The following is a 21,489-nucleotide window of genomic DNA, read 5'->3' as shown; positions in this document are numbered from 1 at the left end:
AGGGATACAGGAAGCAAGTGGCAGGAGGGTGAGGAGACAAACAGCAAGGTAAGTGATGGGGGCAGGGCCTGGTGGGGGAGTAAGGCGGCAAGCTAGCAGCAGGGTAAGGAGGCGGGCAGGGGTGTCTGGCTGTGAGCGGGGGAGTGCGGAGGTAAGCAGTGAGCCACCAGTGAGCGGGGAGTCTCATGGCAGGCAGGGGGTGTCTGTGGCAGGGGAGTGAGGAGGTGAGCAGTGGGTGGGAGACTGAGGAGGGACGCAAGAGGCAGGCGGGGGGTGAGTAGGTGAGCGGTGGGTGCATGGGCAGCGGGTGGAGCCCCCCTTTGGGAAGGCTAGCCCCTGACTACACCCCTTCTGCCCACCCCACCCCCCCGGCAGCCAGAGCACCACGATTCCCTTCCCCTCCTTGCAGCTGGAGCCACAAGCCCCCCAGTGCATCCCCCCCTTCAGCTGGAGGAGCCCAGGCTGGCTGAAGCCTGGAGTGTGCCCCAGCCAGAGGCGCTCAGGGCTGGCCAAAGCCCTGCACCCCGCCACCTGCCCGGAGGAGCCCCAGGGCCAGCTGCAGCCACAGCCGTGCCTCCCCTGCTCTCCCATCCCCAGACCCAAGACACCCAGATAGGGTTTTTCATTATTATTTGGATTTCTATTATGTCAAAGCATTTTAAAATGTACTTCAGAATTATTGTACAACCACTTTGACCAAAAAAGCAAAAGAAACAATAGTAAAAAAAAGACAAGAACGTGCAAAGCACTTTATTTGTGTTTCTAATCTGTTAGCTCCAGTAAAGAATAGAAATAACTGGGCATTAGTTTTATTATTGAGTCTGCAAACAAAAAAAAACCAACCCCAAAACCTTGCATAAATAAATTACAATGGTTTGTATATATGTGTGCATATTATTTTATTAATATAGGAAAAATAAATAATTTTAGGAAAAATTGTTGTGAGAACCCCTAGCCTAGTGGTTAGAGCAGAGAGGGGTTCAGGACTCCTGGGTTCTATTCCAGACTCCAGGAGGGAAGAGTGATCTAGTGGTTAGAGCAAGGGCCATAAGGCTCAGGACTCCCTGGCTGTATTTGGGACAGTGGGGTCTAATGGCTAGAGCAAGGGGGTGGGGTTAAGAGTCCTGGGTTCTGTTCCCAGCTCTGCAGCCGACTCACTGTGTGACTGTTGCCCCTTTTTGTGCCTCGGTTTCCCCATCTGTAAAGCAGGTATAAGTATAACTCTCCTAGATGGGTTTGAGCTCCTCGGAGAGAAGGTGCTGGAAATATACCTCCGTGCTCCCAACCCCCCTTCTTTTGGCTGGAAGCAGAGAGAGTTCAAATCTATTAAACTTGCCATGAACTGAAATGTGAGCCTGCCCCAGGCAGCTGTGAGAACTGACAGCTCCCAGTACCACACCCCACCCCACATCACCAGACTTATATAAATGGACTGAGTCTCCCCAGGCATCAGGACTGGGGCTTGTGCTGTCTAGGTGCCTGGACCCGCTCTGCCCTAGCAGGTTCTCTGGGATCTGAGCGGGTGAGCTGGTCTGGGATGGTGAAGAACACGTACATGCGCTGGCGGCTGCCGCTCGTCTGCCTCCTCTGGGAGGTCGCTATGATCGTCCTCTTTGGGGTCTTTGTGCGCTTTGACCCCGAAGCTGATGTGCACTGGAAGGAGGAGCAGCGCCAGAAGAACCTCACCAGTGACATAGAGAACGATTTCTACTTCAGGTATCCATGTGAGTACGGCTGGCAGGCATCAGCCCCTGCACTGGTAAATGCCACACCCTGCCCAGGTCAGCCAGGAGGGAAGCGAATGAGACTCATGTCACTGAAGTTCTGGGGCTTGTGAAAGTCTGAGAGAAACAGCCCCAGGATTGTGAAGGCAGGCGCTGCGGGAACTTCCTCCGGCAGCTCTGCTCATGCACCTCCATCCCAGCCTGCAGTACCCCTGGCTATTGCAGCTCTGAGCCCCTCCATTGCCCCTGCCCCCCAGCTCTGCCCAGTCTTGCCCAGTCTTGTTCTATCCCAGTATTGGGCTCCCCAGCACAGCCCTCTCAGAGCACCTCAGTCCTGAACTGCAGCTCCCCCCCCATCCCAGTCCTGCGCTGCTCACCCAGCTCTGCCAGTGCACCTCAGTCCTGAACTGCAGCTCCCCGCCCCATCCCAGTCCTGCGCTGCTCACCCAGCTCTGCCAGTGCACCTCAGTCCTGACCTACAGCCACCACCCCCCATCCCAGTCCTGCACTGCTCACCCAGCTCTGCCAGTGCACCTCAGTCCTGAACTGCAGCTCCCCGCCCCATCCCAGTCCTACGCTGCTCACCCAGCTCTGCCAGTGCACCTCAGTCCTGACCTGCACCATTCTCCCCCTCGCTGCCCCAGCCCTACCTCCTTCCTCCAGCTGTGCAGGTCTGGGGTAGGGGATTGGGGGGCAGGCTCTGGGAGGAAGTTTGCGCGCAGAAGGGGTGAGAGGTTGGGCTCTGGGAGGGAGTTTGGGTGGAGGAGGGGGTCTGGGGGTGCAGGCTCTGGGATGGAGTTTGGGGGCTGGGGAGTGTGGGGAGGGGGTGCAGGCTCTGGGAGGGAGTTTGGAGGTGGGAGGGGGGTGTGGGAAGGGGGAGAGGCTCTGGGAGGGAGTTTAGGGGATGGGGGGAGGGGTGCAGGCTCTGGGAGGGAGTTTGGGAGGGAGTGGGGGTCTTACCTGGGGCTCCATTGGCCACAGGGGCGCTCGGGGTGGGGGCAGCGTGCGGAGGCACAGTCCCATCCCTGGGCTGCAGGGAGGGGCCGGCAGACACCACTCAGCTCTGCTGTGCTGCCGGGGCCCCTGAGAGGGGAGCGCCTGGGGGCGGCAGGTGGGGCCAAGGGAGAGACCCAGCCCCAAAACTGCTGGAGCCCCCTGGGGCACATTGGGGCGGCTTGTGGGCCGTGCGTTTGAGACTCCTGCACTAAGGAGAAGAGGAGGAAACTGTCTGAGTCCATAGCAGCTGGGATGTGGTATGTGGGATGCAGGGTTAATATTCTGTAGCCTGTCTCTGCTGGGTTCCAGCTCTATGAGGACACGTGTAGGCAGAGATGCACACACCCAGAGGTGTCTGCATTCACCCACTGCTCTACGTATATAGTTTCAGAAGTGCCTGGAGATCCTTTGGGAGGAGTGGTGCTGGTGGCTGTTACCTGGCCAAGCAGCGCATATGCTTGTGGCATCTCCCCTTCCCCCAGCACATCTTTAGCCCAGAACAGCGCACATGGCTGTCTGTCAGTCCTTGCTTCATACAATCCTGCCACCAGATTGAAAGGATGGCTGGGGTGATTCCCTGCCTCTGGTGAGTCGCCCCTTCTGGCCTCAGCCCCATCGTTCCTGCCAGAGAGGACTTATCGTATCTCCCTAAGGGGCAGCGCTTTTGCCCAGAAACTGGGCTGGTTACACCAAAGATGTGTGGCCTCTCACAAATTCTTCAGGGCCTATGACTGGAGCACTTTGCCATGCCAGTGCCATGTTCCCTATGCTCTGCAGGATCAGGGGATAAAGATTCCCATCCTGCAGGCTTCTGTGTGCTGCCGCCTCCCCTGGACTGTGCTGGCGAAAGCATTTCTGCTCATACGGAGGAACAAATCCCTTGATTCTCCAGCCCTTTCCTCAACCCAAGACATGACCCTGCCCCATGGAGCTGAATGGGGATGGGGGTGTGACAGCACCTCACTGGCCAGCAGGCCAGACCCTAGAGCATCCTCCTGGAGGAGATGGAGGTGCATAGAAACAACACCTGGTCTTCCCTCCCCTTCCCCGACTCCATTTTCCTCTAGCTGCCATGAGAGCCCCTCATCCAGGAGCAGCCCCTGCCCTTGTCACTTGCAGTGGAGGAGGGAAGGCTGTTTTCCCTGGAGCTCAGTGCAGTGGAAAGCTGGCTCAAGGGAGAGGCTGGCATTCTGGGCAGGCAGCAGCAAACACCTGTGCTGCTCCAAGCTCACCAAGCTGGGTAGAATGAGGAAGTGCGGTGCCACCCAGAATAAGTAAACAGGTGCTGAATGAAGGGCTCTTATGTACTTCATGCTGGCTGCTTTGCCCTGGGCTCAGCTGAGGGGCAGGGGAGACATTCTGGGAGATGACTGATGGGTGTAACACAGAAGTTTGATCTGCCTCCGGTGTCTTCGTGGCATTCCCTTCCCTTGCATCAGGGCCCGTGCCAATCGCTCAGGGCAGGCAGCGACATCTGAAGGGCTCGGGTCTTTGCGGTTAACCCCCTTGCTTCACTTTGCTAAACCAGGAGCTAACAGTGAGAGTGGGCCAATCCCACCAGCTCCCAGACAGCTCGGCATGCTCCGAAGCAACAGCACTCTGCTCTCTGACAAAGCCTCGCTCCCGCTAATTAAACTGCTGCAGCCTAGCATATCCTGCAACGATGTATCCTCTTTTACAGCTAGCCAATAGGAACTAGCTCCATTTCCCTCATGCACACCTAGGTTGGGACTCCGTAGCCCCTTACTAGCCGGTTTAAAATATGCCGTGGTAGCACCAAGGTGCAGAGTGAGGGTGGGTGGGAGGCTGACTAGCTATGCGGGATGGAAAGCCAGAGAGTGAGGCAGGCAGCAGAGAGGGTGGCACTGGCAGGAGCTGATGGGGAGGGAAGTTGGAGCTGACATGGGTGGGGATTTAAAACATTGTGTAAAATGGCCAGATGATGGGTACTGTGTGCACTGCACCTCACGGCTTGTAGGAGACGCCCTGGCACTTGCAGCAGGGGGCTGTGAGCTGGGATAGACACAGCTGCATTAGGACTGCAATGGAAAAGGTGCAGTGTAGGCAGGTGACGAGGTCTTCCCTGGTTAAGGAGCATTCATCAGTGTCACGTTCACATCCAGCCCCGAGAGCTTTGGGCAAACTCTAAGCTGACACACCAGCACCAGGTGAGGCCTCTTCCGCTGGCAGAGCCAAGACTGTTCCTCTGTGTCCCCTAAGGAACCCCAGTACCTCAGGGCGTGTGTGGGGTGGTGCCTGGTGCAAATGATCTCTGTGGAAACCTTTGAGCAGATTCAGGCATTAGTATTATTTTGAACTCCTGTGGGGGGTGGACATGGCGATACAAGCGGTGTCATAGGGGGCCCCTTTTCCTTAGATGGGAGAGTTTCAATTGCTCTGGGTTTAGCTGGCATCAGAAGATCAGTGGGAGCGGGTGAGATGACCTCTCTCCCCAGCAATAGGTAACCAAAGCCAGTTTCCTTTGCTGTCCTACCTGAGTATAGCACTGGGAGCAGCGCCAAACGCCGCCCGCCAGCCAGCAGGCAGCACTCCCAGGAGTGGGACACTCAGCTCTTTCAGGGATAGGGGGAGGGACTGAACACAGAGTGACAGACACCAGCCTTTGGATCACTTGAGGCGGGGAGAGCACGCACCTCCCACAGGCAAGGCAGCTGGGGATGAGCCATTTCCCTGGAACAAACCAGCTGTGATGCATAGTGGGGGAAGGGAAGGAGGCAGAACTGGGTGCATGAGGACAAGGGGCAGCAGCAGCATCTGCAACCAGAAAAAGCCGACTCCACCAAGCTCTGTTGATAGGAAATTCCACCTGAGAGGACACGGTAAGGGAGTACAATACAGGGCCAGGACTGTTTGACATAAGATCAGGGACACATGAAAGGCAAATGAAAATTACTTTGGTGTTTGAGCAAGTCACAGGGGAGCGGGCAAGATCTTCCAAGGTCTTCAGGTATACTGCCTGGGCAACTCCGGGTATTTCAGTGAGACAAAGGGACCCCTTGGTGGGAGTGTGTCAGAATATGTGGGTGCCTAGGTGCTTGCGGGGGTCCCTGCATTGCACATGCTGACCACTTGGAACTACAAAGTGACAGTGGCTTTAGGAGTCAGATCTGTATTCTCTAAAACTCCAGCCCCACCACTTGGACTAACAGCGGGTGTCTATGCCACACAGCACTGTTCTGATTCTGCCCAGGAGATGGCAGTAGTACACACCCCCTTCCTTGCAATAGTGTCACATTTACTGCAGCTGTAATGACAAACTGCAGCTGACCTTGAGGATTTCAGATACAAATCCCTCAAGGAGACTTGCAGGTCCCAACCCAAGGAAGTATCTCAGGCTCGCAGCTTCCTCATTAGGTCGTGTCCTTTTCATCATCAAGCACATGCAAGATTTGTGTTAAGTTTCTGAGTGCCACCGACACAAGGCCCTTGGAGCAGACATGCCACACCGAGCTGGGAGGCGTGCAGCTGTCTGCCAGGGAGGGAGTGACGACCAGGCTGAAACTCCAAACGCGTTTTGTCTTGTTTAATAAACTGGATGTGCCCTGAAGGCCAAAGGCTAAGCCACTGATTAACCCCTTCTAGGTTCTTCTTGTCCTAAGCTAGGGCAAATGGGACACAAAATATCTGCCATTCTCAGATGGGGAGATCTAGGTTCCTAGCGAAACTCTCCTGAATTGCTGATCCCATTCTGGTGTCTGAGTCCTCCCTGGCTCACAGCAGCTTCCCGGTACACTCGGGCCGTTGTCGCATGTTGCCACCGGGATCATTCAGCTGGCTAACCCCTTTATGACTGGCCTGAGCCCCTGTGCAAGCCATCTGGCTGGAGTCACCCTGGTGGGTGGCAGCTCAGAAGAGTCTGCACAGATAAGCGATTGTTTCCAAGGCTGCATGAGGGACTGAGCCACGGATCTGTTTAGAACAGTGATTCTCAACCCGGGGTCTGAGGCCCCGTGGGGGGCTGCGAGCAGGCTTCCGGGGGGCCACCAAGCAGGGCCAGCATTAGACTCACGGGGGCCCAGGGTAGAAAGCCGAAGCCCTGCCACGTGGGGTTGATGCCTGAGCCCCGCCACCCGAGGCTGAAGCCAAAGCCTGAGCAATGTAGCTTTGCGGGGGCTCCTGTGGCATGAGGCCCCAGGCAATTGCCCTGCTTGTTACCCACTAACCAGCCCTGGCTTTTTATATGCAGAAACCCCGTTATTGTGACACAGTTGGGCTGTGGAGTTTTTATAGCAAGTTGAGGGGTGGGGGCTCAGAAAGAAAAAGGTTGAGAACCCCTGGTTTAGAACATTTCCATTACAAATACAGTGTGTTCTTGTTAAAACAGAGGAGGCTAGAAACTAGAGACCAACCCAGTTTTCTCTAAGGATTATGTCTTTCAGAAAAGGATTTACTTATGAAAACCATGTTAGTCCAAACAGTGTTAGTGTTAGTCCAAGGTTGGCCATGTTTACGCTACAAGCCATGCTCACTAACTCTCATTGTGCTAGTTCAAATATATGCACCCGAGCTGGGAATGACGCCCCCTAGCTCATAGTGTAGGCGTAGCCACTGTGTCTACACTGAGCTATTTGTTAAAATCTCCCATGGTGGCATTAGCGCCAGTGTGGCTCTGTGGGTAGTGGCAATGAGGGCCACACTAGTGTAGATAGGGCACTGGCATTTTTTCTGTGTCACCTCTGCTTAGAGCAGGTCTAGGTGGTTGAAAGCCTGAGGGATGGTTTTCATTAGAGTTTCCATCCTTGGTACCACAGTGGAACTGACCTGGTTTGTGCAGTGGTGGAAGGTGCTCACAAAATAGCAGCAGACAAAGAGTGAACAGGCCTGGAAAACACTCTCTTCTGGCCCTAGAGATGGTTCCTCCTGGGTAGGGTTGACAAATGTGGGCAGGGAGGAAGGGGTGTATAACTGGTTTGAGATGTCCATTTCCAGGGCTGTCAGTTCAACCACATTCAGAAGCAGCACTAAAATTCACTTGAATTTAAAATCAGCTGGTGAAATTCCCTGGAGGACGAATCATCTGTTCTGAATGGGGGGAGGAGGAATGAAGGATTCTTCAGTGTCGACAGTATTCCAGGGGTCATACTCTTCCTGTCAGTAAACAGTGAAGGTTACTAAATGACAACAAGCTAAAACCCAAGTTCTTAATTGATATGTAATAAAAACTTCAGGGCATCATGACTCCTACTCTGCCCATGTGAGACGCAGGCACATTACTCTTCTCAAGGGCAAACAAAGTACAAAGTTTTCCTTAGATTGTAAACTCTTGGGGACGGGGATGGTCTTTTTGTTCTGAGTTTGTACAGCTCCTAGCACGTTAAGGTCCTGGCCCATGAGCAGGGCTCCTTCGTGCTACCACAATACAGATAAATAATAATAAAATAATATAATTAACATCTCAACCCTACCACCTGAACTATGACTTTGGGGCCTTATTTTATGTGTTATTTCTCATAATCTTGATTTTTGTCTAAATATTTTCATTAAAGTGAGAAACGTCAGTTAATATTTAATTGGCAATAGATGTATTTCTTTCTTTCTTTCTTTCTTTCTTTCTTTCTTTCTTTCTTTCTTTCTTTCTTTCTTTCTTGAGAATGGTGTTGCATAGGTAGTCTAATAGGGGAGAGTGTGTTTCAGTGTATTTATGGTAAAATTGGGTGTTTACAGATTGGCATTTGAGACCTATATGGGCTGGCTCCTCGGCTGGTATCAATCAGCAGAGCTGCATTAGAGCGAGTGGAACTGTGCCGACTCACCCCAGCTGTGGATCTGGCCCTGTAGCTCGTCTGTATGGATTTTCCTAGGTTTGGCGAAAGAACAAATAAAAGCCAGAGTCTGGCACAGTGTGATTGGATCCCATCCACACTCGCTTCCGCCCACACCTTGGTAGAGCTTGTAAAGTGCACAGTAACTGAAACCAGGACTCCTGCAGAGCCATGCTTCATTCAAGGCCTGATCCGACTCCTGTTGAAGTCAATGGAAAGAATCCTGTTGGCCTCAGTGGGAGCTGGATCAGACTCTCGTTCCACACCTCTCAAGACGTGCGCTTTCACTAGATGGCAAACTAGCCACAAAAACGCAGCCGGCCTTCCCTCTGAACGCTGGGAAAAGGGCTGGAAAATCCATTGTGTCAGAGCCTAGACCAGACTCCACATGATTGGTGGTTTCCTTTCTCTGAGCTAGCCCATTCTCTAAGCCGAGCTGACAGTGCCCAAGCACTTAAACAACAGATATGTTGTGCTGTTGTGCAATATTCCGCACACTGTGTAGTACAGACGTTGCTGTATCTGCGCAATGTGGCATGTTTACCCATTCCATTCCACAGCGGCAGAGTGCAGCACTTGCTGGTTTCCTTGTGGGATCCCCCTGGGAACTGGCGGAGGGAACCAGCCCTGGTCGTCCTCCTCTTACTACAGGGCTCAGGAGGCTTTTGCACATGTGGTTTTTATGGTTTAATTTATAACTGTGCCAAGTTTCACTTTACATTGTTGGGGCTGATCGTTATCGGAAAGAAACCGGCAGTGCTGACATCCACTCCAGGTTTATCACATCAAGAGTTCCTCTCTAGAGGCTCATTTTCCTACCAGAACATATGGAGCGGTGTCTGAGCTGCCATGCCCTGAGTACCAGGCTTACTTAGTATACGGGTCCAGTAAAGCGGCTGTGCACCTCCAGTCAGATGAAGGTTCATTTTAGATTAAGAATACAATGAAACAAAGAATGAAAGTCTCTGGCTGAAATCCTGACTCCATTGAAGTAAATGGGAGTTTTGTCATTGACTTCACTGGGGCCAGGATTTCACCCTCCATTGAAGTGAGCAGAGTGTGTGCCTCCTCTCTGTCCATCTATTCTCTCTTGTCCTGTACTTAGATGGTAAGCCCCTGGGGGCAGGGACTGTCTTTTTGTTCTGTTTTTGTACAGCACCCAGCACAATGAGGTCCTAGTCCATGACTGGGGCTCATTTGTATGTGCTATGATAATACCTATAATGGCTGCTAATAATAATAGTTCCCAGAGCAGGAAGGCCGAGAGCAGTCAGTGACACTGGGTTCTGACCTAGCATAGACAGGTTGTTGGGCAAAAAATTATCAAAACTTATGGGGTTTTTTTAATGAAAAAGGGTTTGTTAGTAAAGCAAAAGTGTGCATGGAAAATGTTAATTCTGATTCAAAGTCACTGTTTTTTTGTTAAAAAATGGAGATTGAAAACAAAAAAAATGTGTTGGTAGATGTCTGTGCTTTACAGCTTAGGTTATTTTGATAAGTGTTTTGTTTTCAACACTGAATATTTTTACTGAAATGAAAACCAATGATGTTTACTGAAAGGGCTTTCCAAACACTGATGGTTTTTCCTCACAGCCAAAATATTTTACCAAAAAACATTTTCAAAAACTGAAGGTTTTTCATTTTTCAGTTTGTTTTAAAAATGTTTATGCAAAATTTAAAATGATTTTTCCCCAACATTTCTCCTGAAAAATCATTGATATTTCTGAACTAGGGCTATTGCCAAGTTCCTAGGCTGCAGGAGCGCCACCCCTCCCTGCCATGCTAATGGGGAATTCTCTTCCTTGACACAGCTTTCCAGGATGTCCACGTGATGATCTTCGTGGGTTTTGGCTTCCTGATGACATTCCTCCAGCGCTATGGCTTTGGAGCTGTTGGCTTCAACTTCCTCCTTGCCGCCTTTGGGATCCAGTGGGCTCTCCTGATGCAGGGCTGGTTCCATTCGTTTGAGAACGGAAAGATACTCATTGGAGTGGAAAAGTAAGAGGGTTTTGGACTGATGGAAGCCATCTCCTGCTGGACAGAGGAGATGCAGGGAGGGGACCAAGCAGCCTGGAGCTTCTGCCCCTGCTCTTTGTGGAGAAAGGGCACTCCAGATCATATTACATCTTCTGCCCTGCCTGCTGTTAAAGAGCCCATGGAGCCTGTTTCATAAGAAAAGGTCTTTGGTCCCAATTTCCCCTCCCCTCCTCAGCTGTGCAGGGCACTGTGTGCCTCTGGCTGGGTTCCACCCTCCATTCCAGGGGTGGCTGGCTCTGGTGGATGGTGAGGAAGGAGTCAGGTGAGACCAGCCACGTAAGACCACATTCTCACAGGCCCCAGGCCAAGCCCCAAGTGTCAGGGCCAATGTTTGCCCTCAGTCTTGGGACTTTCATTGCTCAGCTCCTTTTGGACAAACAGCCTCATATCTGATGAAATTTCATTATGCCATTCTCCACATGCTGAGGGCTAGGGTGTTACCCGCACAAAATTCTCTGTTACACACACTCTAGGGCACCCACCTTTACCCTTCCATGGGCTCAAGGCGTAACCCTGTTGACTTAGGCACCTCCAACCTTTCCCAGTTCTTAGGGCTCCAGATATAAGGCACCCAATTTTACCCTAAATTTGTTGCCTGCACATTCTAGGACATCCCACCTCTACCTAGTTCCTAGGGCTCAAGGCATAACCCGGTTTATTTAGGCACCCCACCCCCCTTTCCCAGTTCCTAGGGCTCCAGGCGAAAGGCACCTAACTTTACCCCTCCGTGGGCTCCGGGCTGTACTCCTCTGTGTGCTCTGAGTTAACACCCATTCCCTGTGGACTGAGAGCAAACACCCATTTCCTGTGGACTCAGGATTTAATCTTTTGCGGGTTTACGGGGCCTTCCACCAAAGAAAGAGTCTTATACAGTAATATCCTACTTAACCTCTATTTATTAACAATCACCAAAACAGAATGCACCTGCTAAGCATACAATGTTCACCACTCCCAATAAGGCAGATGAACTTTTCCTGCTGGCCAGTCAGGATCAGGTTATTTGGGGGACTCCAGTTTCTACACGGTGTAATTGGCAGGGTGTTGTGGTCTGGCAGCTCTGATCTTGGGGCTGTGTCCTGGAGTTGGTTCCCAAGAACTTCCTTTTGGATCCAGTTTAAATAGTGAAACTTGAGTCCTGCTTAGCTGTACCTTAACCAATCATTTAACTAAAATATTACTAAATAATTTTCTAACCAGTCCTAACATATTGTAAAATAATCCTTTAACCAATCGTACCCCACCACCTTAATTGATTTACACCTAGCAAAATTTGTTATGCAACAGACAAACCATCAAAGAACCAGCGACCATACAGATAAACAACAGAGGAGTGGGGACCATAAAAACAAAGCAATAAAGAAGTAGAGATTTCATAACCACAACTTGTTGATAAGTTGCCAGACAGAATGCTACCAAACAAAGTTTTCTTTAACCATCTTAAGATTTGTTTCTTTATCTGGTGATGATGGGTACTATTAGGACAGGATGGCCTTCTTAACAGCCCAATATTACATCGTTTAAATGTAATTTAGATAGAATGTGAAGATGTGACTTTCTGCTGCTTAGCTTCTGGCTGCTGCTCTCCTAACATGGCTGCAGACAAAGGCCTTGGACCTTACAATATGGCTACAGAAAAAAGGCTTAATCCTTACAGGGGGGCTCCTAACTTCCCACTGGGAGCTCCTCTGGGAACCCCAGTGAAGAGAGACCCATAACTCATCTCACCCTTAGCCATGCATATACTGAGTACAATGATGGCAATTAACCAGAGGAACAGTTTACCCAGGGCTGTGGGGGGTTCTCCATCACAGGCCATTTTTAAATCAAGACTGGATGTTTTCCTAACAGATCTGCTCTAGGAGTTATTGTGAGGAAGTTCTGTGGCCTGTGTTAGGCAGACGATCTGACCAGATGATCACAATGGTCGCTTCTGGCCTTCCATCCATGACTCTAGCCCACCAGGAGTGGGAAGCAAAAGTGGTACTGTCCCTTAAAGGGACAGTGTTCTAGTCACACCCAGCAAGTGGGGTGCTGGTGAAGAAGCCAGGATGAGGTTCGTGTCCAGGCAAGGGTGAGGCTCTCTAGATTTGGGAGTGGTGGAGCGAGGGGGAGAATCTCCATTACTAACCTGCAGGTTGTTTTCTCTCCCATCCCCCGCTCCCCAGCCTGATCAATGCAGATTTCTGCGTGGGTTCTGTCTGCATCGCCTTTGGGGCCATCCTGGGCAAAACCAGCCCCGTGCAGCTGCTCATCCTGACGTTGTTTCAAGTCACGCTCTTTGCTGTGAACGAGTACATCCTCGTCAGCCTGCTCCACGTAAGGCTCCCCTTGAGTCAGCAAACTCGGCAGCCTCCTGCCCTTCCTCTCTGGCAGTGCAGACAGGGTGTCACTGCCGGGTGGGGGGGATGCAGGTCAGGAGTGAGGTGCAGCAGCAGAGCTGTCTGTACTGTAGGCTATTGTACAGTGCCTGGCTCCAGTCAGGTCCATCAGCTCCTTGTTTAGCTAAACACACGGGGTTAATTCCAGCCACAACAATTTAAGCAGAAATGTAAAAAGATTCCAAACGCATCAATGAGCAAACAGCAGGGGCTACTTCCCCTCCCTTTGGCTTCTCTCCTACCTTAGTCTGGGAATGGGAAATGTCCCCGGGTTCTGTAAGCAGCGGCAGTGACTTGAGAGCAAGGGATCCCCTGTGGTGGGGTTTCCCTAAGACAATGGGTCTGTAGTTCTGGAACTGCTGATCTCTGCTCATGGCCTTTACTGGGAGTTTTGTGGCTTTTTAATATTTGTTCTAAAAGCCCTAGGTTTCAAGGAGCAATAAACTCTATTTAAAAGCCCTGTTCTTTGTCTGCCATTTACCTGCCCTCGCTGGGACTGCCACATCGGGGTAGTTCTACTCTGGGGATGCTGTTGGAACCCATGCACCATGAAGTCACATGCTGGAGGGGCCAGAAATGCCCCTTTTCCACAGAGGAGGCTAATTGGAAGCATGTGGCTGAGGTGTTCTGCCTGCCAGTCAGAGGGACCAGGAGCATTTCTGTTCCCCTCTTGTAGTGACCCAGCATAGGCTGGACGGACAGACGGTCAGTTGATTGGCCAGAATACTCCCAACATGTGAATTTTCTTTTCCTCTGCTCTGTGTCCCCAGGTTAAAGATGCTGGTGGATCCATGACCATTCATACCTTTGGAGCCTATTTTGGCCTGACAGTGACCAGAATTCTGTACCGGCCCAACCTGGAACAGAGTAAAGACAAGCAAGGCTCTGTGTACCACTCCGACCTCTTTGCTATGATCGGTGAGTTAACTGCGGACTTGGAGACTTCATGAAAGCTGTGCTGGGTCCCTCCTACATCCCACAGACTGTGTGAAACCAGACTGGAGCCAGTGCCCTAGTGGTGAAAAAACTGTGTATCCCATTTCCCAATCCTGACACCCCAGAGCTGGCCAGTTCCCCCCACGCCTCAGGGGCCAGATAAGATTAGAACTAGTGCCTTAGAATTGTAAAGCCATGTCCCATTCCCAGACACCCCAGAGCCCCTAGTCCCCCCAGCCTGGGGTCCTACTGGAAATGCTGCTGTGAGGTGAGAAGCTCCATGTCCCATTCCCAGACACCCCAGAGCCCCCAATCCCCCCAGCCTGGGGTCCGACTGGAAATGCTGCTGTGAGGTGAGAGGCTCCATGTCCCATTCCCAGACACCCCAGAACCCCCAGTCCCCCCAGCCTGGGGTCCGACTGGAAATGTTGCTGTGAGGTGAGAGGCTCCATGTGCCATTCCCAGACACCCCAGAGCCCGCCAGTCCCCGCAGCCTGGGGTCCGATTGGAATTGGTGCCCTAGAAATGAAAGGCTCCACGTGCTATTGCAGCTTTGAGTTCCTGGTTGGAGTGTTTCGGGAAGAGGGAAGAGTTGGCAGTGGAGGCAGAGCTGGGAGTTTGGGGCACAGCCGGCTTTAGCCTCCCCTCCATATAACTATCATCTCTTGTGGTTTCTTTTTAACCCCCTTTCCTCTTGCTGCTCCCTGTTTTCCTTCCCCTCCCTCCTACGCCTTTCCCACACTGATCCACCCCTGCCTCTCCTCTCCCAGGTACCCTGTACCTGTGGATGTACTGGCCCAGCTTTAACTCAGCTGTTTCAAACCACGGGGATGCGCAGCACCGAGCCGCCATTAACACCTACTGCTCGCTGGCCTCCTGTGTCCTCACCACCGTGGCCTTCTCCAGCCTGCTGCAGAAGAAAGGCAAGCTCGACATGGTAAGCACGGGCTGGAGACGCCTGCTGTGCCCTCTCCTGGCTTATGGATGACTAAAGGGCCAGGCAGTCTGATTGGGGGCTGCTTCCTTTGCTGAGTGTGCACTGGATTTCATGGGGTGCGGAAGAGGCAAAGCCTTTGAGGCTAGGAGCTCTGGATGCAACAGCAGCTTGAGCCATGTTAGTGGGATGAATCATTTGCAAAGCTCTGGCAGGAAAGTCATGTGCGGTATCCATGCATCAGCAGGTGTGTGGGCATGCTTGGGCAAATGGAGGAGCAGATATGTGTGATCACCTGTGTGCTGGTGGACCCATAGGACAGCAGAGCCATGCAGATACCTGTGCTGCAGAGCCGGTGGGAATGGTCCCATGGTGGTGGGCATGTTCCAGGGTTGAACTCTATGGTGTCATGCAAGCATATGGTGTTAGATGTGTGTGTTTGTGAGGGAGAGGGGCCCATACAGTGACGTGTGTGTCAGAGCAGGGCCCATACGGTGTTTTCTGGGTGTTACATGCGTGTGTATGTGAGAGACAGCACGCCCCATACAGTGCTGTGCTTGTGCCAGCACCAAACTTTGGGCATATCTGTGCAGCAATGCGCATGTGTGTATGCAGTTTTTTGTTTCCACTACATGAAAATGATACCCCAGCCCATCAGCTGTTGACATTTCATCTTCAATCTCCTCCCATTCATGTAACTTTTGGTGGTCAAAAATCTCTGGCTTCAGGCAAGTCCAGTCATTGGGAATTTGAGATGGGCAGGGAGCCAATCCCAATGCAAATGAAAATGGGCCCAGATCTTCATTTTTTTCTCGGAACATTTTCTCAGCCAGTTCCCCTGCTTTTCTCCTCGGTTGGCTTGAAATGTTGCCACTAATGGGTTTAACACTCTCTTGTCCCAAAGCCAAAGTGGTAAGACATGAGCGTTATTTGCGCAGGTTCATATCCAGAATGCAACGCTGGCCGGTGGTGTGGCTGTGGGGACCGGCGCGGAGATGATGCTGACTCCATACGGATCCCTCATCGTTGGATTCCTCTGTGGCATTGTGTCCACCGTTGGGTTCGTCTACCTCATGGTAAGTGCTGCTCAGAGGAATTCTAGTCTCTTGCCTCTTAGGGAGAGGAAATAATCTCTCTCTTTCTCTCTCTCTCTCCTCCATTCCTTCCAGCCATTCCTGGAGTCCAAGCTGCACATCCAGGACACCTGCGGCATCCACAACCTACATGCCATGCCAGGGTTTATTGGGGGCATCGTGGGGGCTGTCACCGCAGCCGCAGCCACTGAAGAGGTGTATGGAAAGGAAGGGTAAGATGGCTTAAATCTCTCCCGTGGCAGTGGGGTGGGTTATGGGCCAGCGTGTATGTTGGGGGGAGGGAGATGAGAGATGAGTCAGTGGCAGCAGCTGAGTGCCCCCTTACAGATTATGCATCCTGAGTGGTGCTGGGCCTGTAGGGCTGAGTCAGGCTTGGAGGATTGCAGCCTCTTCCAGCTGCCCCCTGTTGGGAGCCCCTATAACTCCAAGGCTCACCTTCATTCTGGGTCTTGGAGGACTCTGAGCAGGGGCAGTTGGGTTCATGAAGGGGCATCTCTTGATCTCTGTTGCTTCCTTTTCTGGGTCAGACTCCAGGATAAACCGTGAAGGTCTGGAAGCCACCCCGGGTCTCTTTTGGTTTTGGACCCCTCTAGTGTGCAGCCTATTGGTTCAGGCTGAGGCCTCTGGGGGAGGGGGACGACTGGAAAAGAAGGAATAAAATAAAGAGGCTGGGTTATGTTGCTACAATCTCCCCATTCCTCAATGGGAACGTGAGCGCTCAGTGCCAGGGAGATGGTTTGAAAGGGCTGTGAATGCAGCTCCTCCGTCCCCCACAGCGTGGACTCCCCGACTCAGAGCAATATCTCTCTGACAGCTGGTCTCATCCTTTCCCTTCCTCGCAGGCTCATCAGTGCCTTTGACTTCACGGGTGACTACAAGGATCGGACGCCCAGTGTCCAAGGGGGGTTCCAGGCAGCTGGCATTTTCGTGTCCCTGGCCATGGCCTTGGCTGGAGGGGCCATTGTGGGTGAGTGGGTGGGTGCAGGGAATGGAGGAGAAGGCCCAGGTCCAGGCTGTGGTTGTAGAGTGGCTGGCTCAGCCATTCGAATTGCTCACACCCTGGCTTACAGGAAGGGTCCATCTCCTGGGCTAGAAGAACCCTTCTGCTCCCACATGCAGCCCCTGAAATTGAGACGAGCCCTAAAAGGCTTGCAAACATGTAGCATATCAAGGACTATTTTGTTCCCCATTGGCCCTATCACAATAACCTCTTAATACCTCTCCCACCCCAGCATTGCAGGAAGTCTGACCTCCAAAAGTGGCACTTCCAGATGTAATGATGTCACGTGGAAAATATTGATTGGTCGAAACTATGATGTCATTTCCAAAAGTACTGCCCTCTGGAGGTGGGCCTGCCTCGTGCGGCAGCGCTGCGCTGTGCCCTGCAGGTCCCCAGCAGAATGGGCAGATCCTGGCTCTTGCATATAGTCCACCACGAGACACACTGGAATAAGGCACATCTTTGACAGCCTGGGGCGGGGAATTGCCCAGATGTTCTGCAGCCCCATCTGCCACTCCATCCCCTTTTACCAGGCAGGCCTGGCAGGATGAGACTTTGGTGCATGTTAAGAACCAAAAGGGGGGCTGGAAAATAGCATCAAGAACCAGGAAGGCTGCAATGAATGGGGAACATAACAATCTTAGGGGATCAGTTCTGTATCCCAAACAGGGCTGAGCATTTCCAGGGAAAACAGGCCTGGGCTTGTGAGGTCCCCAAAGCTTCTGCTTCCAGCTGAACCCCACAAGCCCAGAAGGGGGAAAGGAAATAGACCAGCGAATGTAGAACTCCGAATCTCAGCAGGTTCAGCCTGAGCCCTTGGGCCGGTTGGGAGGTGGCTGTGGATTCATTTGGGGTTGTCTCTGAGTGGGGTTGGGTCCAACGTAGAGGTTCATTTGGGGTTGTCTCTGACTGGGTCTGGTTCGGTTTGTGGTGGGGTTGGGTTAGTTGTGAGTCTGGTTTGATTCAGTGCTGAGCTAGGAGTGAGCTCCAGTTCTAATTTTTTCTGCCTCTGATTGGCTGTTACAATTGCGGTCAGATGCTCTGCATTTCCCCATTTGACATTTTGCTGCTACCATCCTGTGGTACAGCAGAATTCTAGCCCAAGCCTCTCCCACTGCCTCCCAGGGCTGTCGGCTTCTTTCAGAGCAGCTCGCTCACAAGCAGGTCTCCATTCTATAGGGTGACCACAGATGGGATGAAGAAAATATCGGGACATATCGGGGGGGGGGGGGAGGGGGTAGTCCTGCTGGCGGAGAAAAAAAACAAAAAAACAAAACAAAAACAAAACAAGGAGTGCGAAATATCGGGACAAGTTGCTGGACAAACGTCTAAATATCAGGACAGTCCTGATTTTATTGGGACGTCTGGTCACCCTACCATTCTAGGAAGTGCTTTTCTGCTTTCAGCGTCTAATAGATAGTAGGAGAGGAGATGGCCTCTTCCCCAGCTGTTTCCCATAGGGTTGCCCACATTGCTATGATTCACCCTTTAAAATTACCCCCAGCCTGTGAACTCCACTGAATAACACAGAGTTCCCTGAAACAAGACCACTCAGGCCTGCAGGGCGGGGAGAATATGAAGGGCCAGGGCTAGATGTGCTCAAAACTGACCCAACCTCACTTCACCTATAACACCGGGAGGGAATAGTTTCCCTGACCCGTCCCTGCCCTGGCCGCTCACCCCAGTAGGGCTCATCCCTGGCCTCTTGCCCCTGGCCCTGGCCTGCTTGTTTCTCACTGATTGAGGCATTTCCCATCTCACTCTCTGTTTTGTGGCTTTAAGGTGCTATTTTGAAAATGCCGTTCTTGGGGGACCCTGCAGATGAGAACTGCTTTGAGGATGATGTCTACTGGGAGGTGAGCTATGGGGGCTGGTCCTCGTCACTGTGGCCAGGGCAGGGGGGCTTTGGGGCCTGGTGGCCTGTTTGCAGAAAGTGGGGGGGAGGGTGTCGCAGTCAGGTGCCCTTCAGCTGAAGGGGATTTGGGACTCGGTGTCCATACGGCTGGGGTAATGGGGTTTTGTGATGGGAGCTGGTGAGTGGCAGGGGGAGGTGTTGAGATCCTGTTTGTGGCTTTGGGCCTGAGCTATGTGGACTGTTTGGGAGTTGTGGTGTGTCACAAGGTGGCGCTATTGTCCATGACATGGCCCCATCATTGTTTATAGTTTTCCTCCCCATCTGTGTGGCTATGGCACCCCCCACTGGCAGGAAAGCAGGTTCTGTCGATACCTTCATGACAGGGCATCAGGGCCTGATGGAAGTTTTGTTGTCTTTGCAGGTGCCTGAGGATGAGGAGAGCAGCCTGTACCACGTGCATGACCCCACCCTCAAACCTGTGACTTCCTAACCCACCTGGGTAGGCAGGGCTGAGACGCATGGGGAGGGCAGGCCTTGGAGAGCCCAAGAGCTGGGTGAGCAGAGGGTGCCCCTAGAGCACTAGCACCCAGCACATGGAAGCACCGTATGGACAGGGACTAGAGGATCCCATGCCCTCGTGGCAACACACAAGCACAGGGCACTGGCCAGTGCCATGCACACATGGGCTCATCCATCAGGGATCCACGCCAGCATGTTTGCCTCATGGCAGAAATGCTGGGCACCGAGACCTCTTTGGTGTGGGAATGGCAGGAAGGGGGTTGGGGAGTGGGTGTATACGGGTGTGCGGTGTGACTGTACTAACTGCCTGTTGTTGGTATCACAGTAAAGGGCAGGATTTCATCAGGAGAAGGGTAAGGAGAGGTGCTAAACAGCACAGCTCCTGTGTCTCAGGCCATGCCCAGCGTGGTGAAACCTTACCCCAAAGGCGACTGCTCAGTCACTAGCCCAGTCGAGGGGGAGGGGACAGATGGTGGGGAGGGGTGCGGGTGCTGGGCAACTGCCAGGGGAATGTGCCAGGTGGCCGGTGGGAGGGAGGGATACTCTCCATCATCCTGCTGTTAAGAGGTCACAGACAGACCCCTGACCTGCCTCTCCCTCTGGGTTTCCTTTAGGTGGCATTCGGACTCCTCCTCAGTCTCTAGCTCCCCAGAGAACTATCGGTGTATTTCTAGAAAAGGAGGTGCCCTGTGCCAATCCCCAACTGGACACAGACTCTTTGAGAGCTTCCAAAGGCCCCATTTCCTTTCCCACATTCCCCTCCGTGGCGGGATAGCCTGGAAGAGGCCCTGTTTACACTAAGCAACACACTGGAGAACAACCAGTGAAGCCATATGTCTGTGCACAGGGCCAGAGGTTTGAAACGGACACTGGGGCATCTCCCTTAGCACTGCCACGGGGCAGCAGCAGTGGGAGAGGGCTTAGCACCTATGGGGAGTTGTTTTACTAGGTGCTTGTTGGGTGGGATCTCCCAGCTTTCACGTTCCCAGATTTTACACTGGAACAATTCAGCTGGCACTGTGCCTGGGCCCAGAGTTAACTGGGCCCCTCGACACCTTGGATGCTGGGGATTGTGGAGGGTGAAGTGACAATAATAATGGATCCAATTCTAGGGTAAGAGAAGCCTGTCCTTGCAGCTGGGGGGTGCTGTTACACTTAAAGGAGATAATCATACTTGGCACATATCCAGTGCTTTGCAATCGTTAATAATTAACCCTCCCAACACCCCTGTGAAGTGGGTAAGCATCATTGCCCCCATTTGGCAGATGGGGACCAAGGGGCACAAGGAAAGAAAGTGACTTGCACCAGTGATTAGAACCCAGGAGTCTGGGTGCCTACCCCCTTTCTCAGTTCCTTTGCGACGCTGACTCAAAACAAGTGTTTGCTTTCTTGGCCTGACCACCAGGTCCCTGACTCCTGGAGTTCGGCTGCCCTTCTCTCTCCCGCCTCTTTGTCATTAGCTCTTGCTCCTTGGATGTGTGAATAAAAAGCTCCGTGTTATTCTTTCCAGCGCTGTGCACCGTTGGGTAATGAGCAGTGAGAGTCAGGTGGGACTCTGGCCGTTGTCCCATTTCCCCCAGTAGCAATACAAAGGGAGCCATTGTGGGAGGGTGCTGGGACAGAGACAGATTCCCTTGCCACGTGATTGGTTCATGGGAATCTTTCAGCCCTCAATGGAAGGTTTGGGGTGGGGGAGGAGGGCAGGTTGATCCCTGTTTTTGTTGCACAGAGTCCCATGCTACCAGCCTCCTTGAGCAGGCCAACAGCCCCCTCCTGCCACTACAGTGGGGCGGGGAACGGGAATACTGGTGAAAACAAAGGTGAGCGCATCTAAAATCCAAGGACATGGGGTGAGGGGAACCAGTTGGCCTATGGCCCAGCACCATGTTCCTGAAATACATTGCAATCCATCTTTTCCAGGTGCTGAGCCCCCCTCCCTCAACTCCCACGGGAGTCAGGGGAGCTGGGACGCTCCACACCTCGGGAATTGGGCCCACATGATCTGCTTTCAGATTGACTTCAGACCTGTGTGTTTTGAACACCAGGGGCTGACAATGCTATTGTGCCTGGGACATATCAGGGCCCAGCTGCTTAGAACCGAGCACTTACATGGGCTCAGATTTCCCAGAGAGTTCAGCTCCCATCTAGGCACCAAAATAAATTTTCCAAATTGCTCAGCATGCGGGGTGCTGGGCCCTTTTGGAAATCTGGCCCTGATGGCAAATGCTGAGCA

At 52.4% G+C, this 21,489-nt stretch overlaps 1 protein-coding gene across 5 annotated transcripts in view; it reads left to right on the top strand.

Moving 5' to 3' along the window:
- The window catches only part of RHCG (Rh family C glycoprotein), a 42,169-nt gene extending 21,399 nt beyond the window's left edge, over positions 1-20,770 (top strand). For 3 of the 5 annotated variants that reach the window (XM_039490850.1, XM_039490848.1, XM_039490849.1), the window contains exons 2-11: positions 10,315-10,501; positions 12,706-12,856; positions 13,689-13,836; positions 14,625-14,791; positions 15,727-15,864; positions 15,958-16,094; positions 16,725-16,849; positions 18,665-18,738; positions 19,159-19,236; positions 19,871-20,769. In XM_039490850.1, the coding sequence (XP_039346784.1) occupies positions 10,335-10,501; positions 12,706-12,856; positions 13,689-13,836; positions 14,625-14,791; positions 15,727-15,864; positions 15,958-16,094; positions 16,725-16,849; positions 18,665-18,738; positions 19,159-19,227 (1,176 nt within the window). In that variant the 5' untranslated portion in view covers positions 10,315-10,334 and the 3' untranslated portion in view covers positions 19,228-19,236; positions 19,871-20,769. Of the gene's footprint in view, positions 1-1,537; positions 1,725-10,314; positions 10,502-12,705; positions 12,857-13,688; positions 13,837-14,624; positions 14,792-15,726; positions 15,865-15,957; positions 16,095-16,724; positions 16,850-18,664; positions 18,739-19,158; positions 19,237-19,870 lie in introns of those variants that run through there. The other 2 variants (XM_039490846.1, XM_039490847.1) reach the window with 2 other exon arrangements.
- The last annotated feature ends 719 nt before the right edge of the window (positions 20,771-21,489 follow it).

This window comes from Mauremys reevesii, linkage group 10 (assembly GCF_016161935.1).
Source record: "Mauremys reevesii isolate NIE-2019 linkage group 10, ASM1616193v1, whole genome shotgun sequence".
Lineage (NCBI taxonomy): Eukaryota > Metazoa > Chordata > Testudines > Geoemydidae > Mauremys > Mauremys reevesii.
The sequence above is the reverse complement of the archived record's forward strand: the minus strand, read 5'-3'. Positions and strand labels throughout refer to the sequence as shown.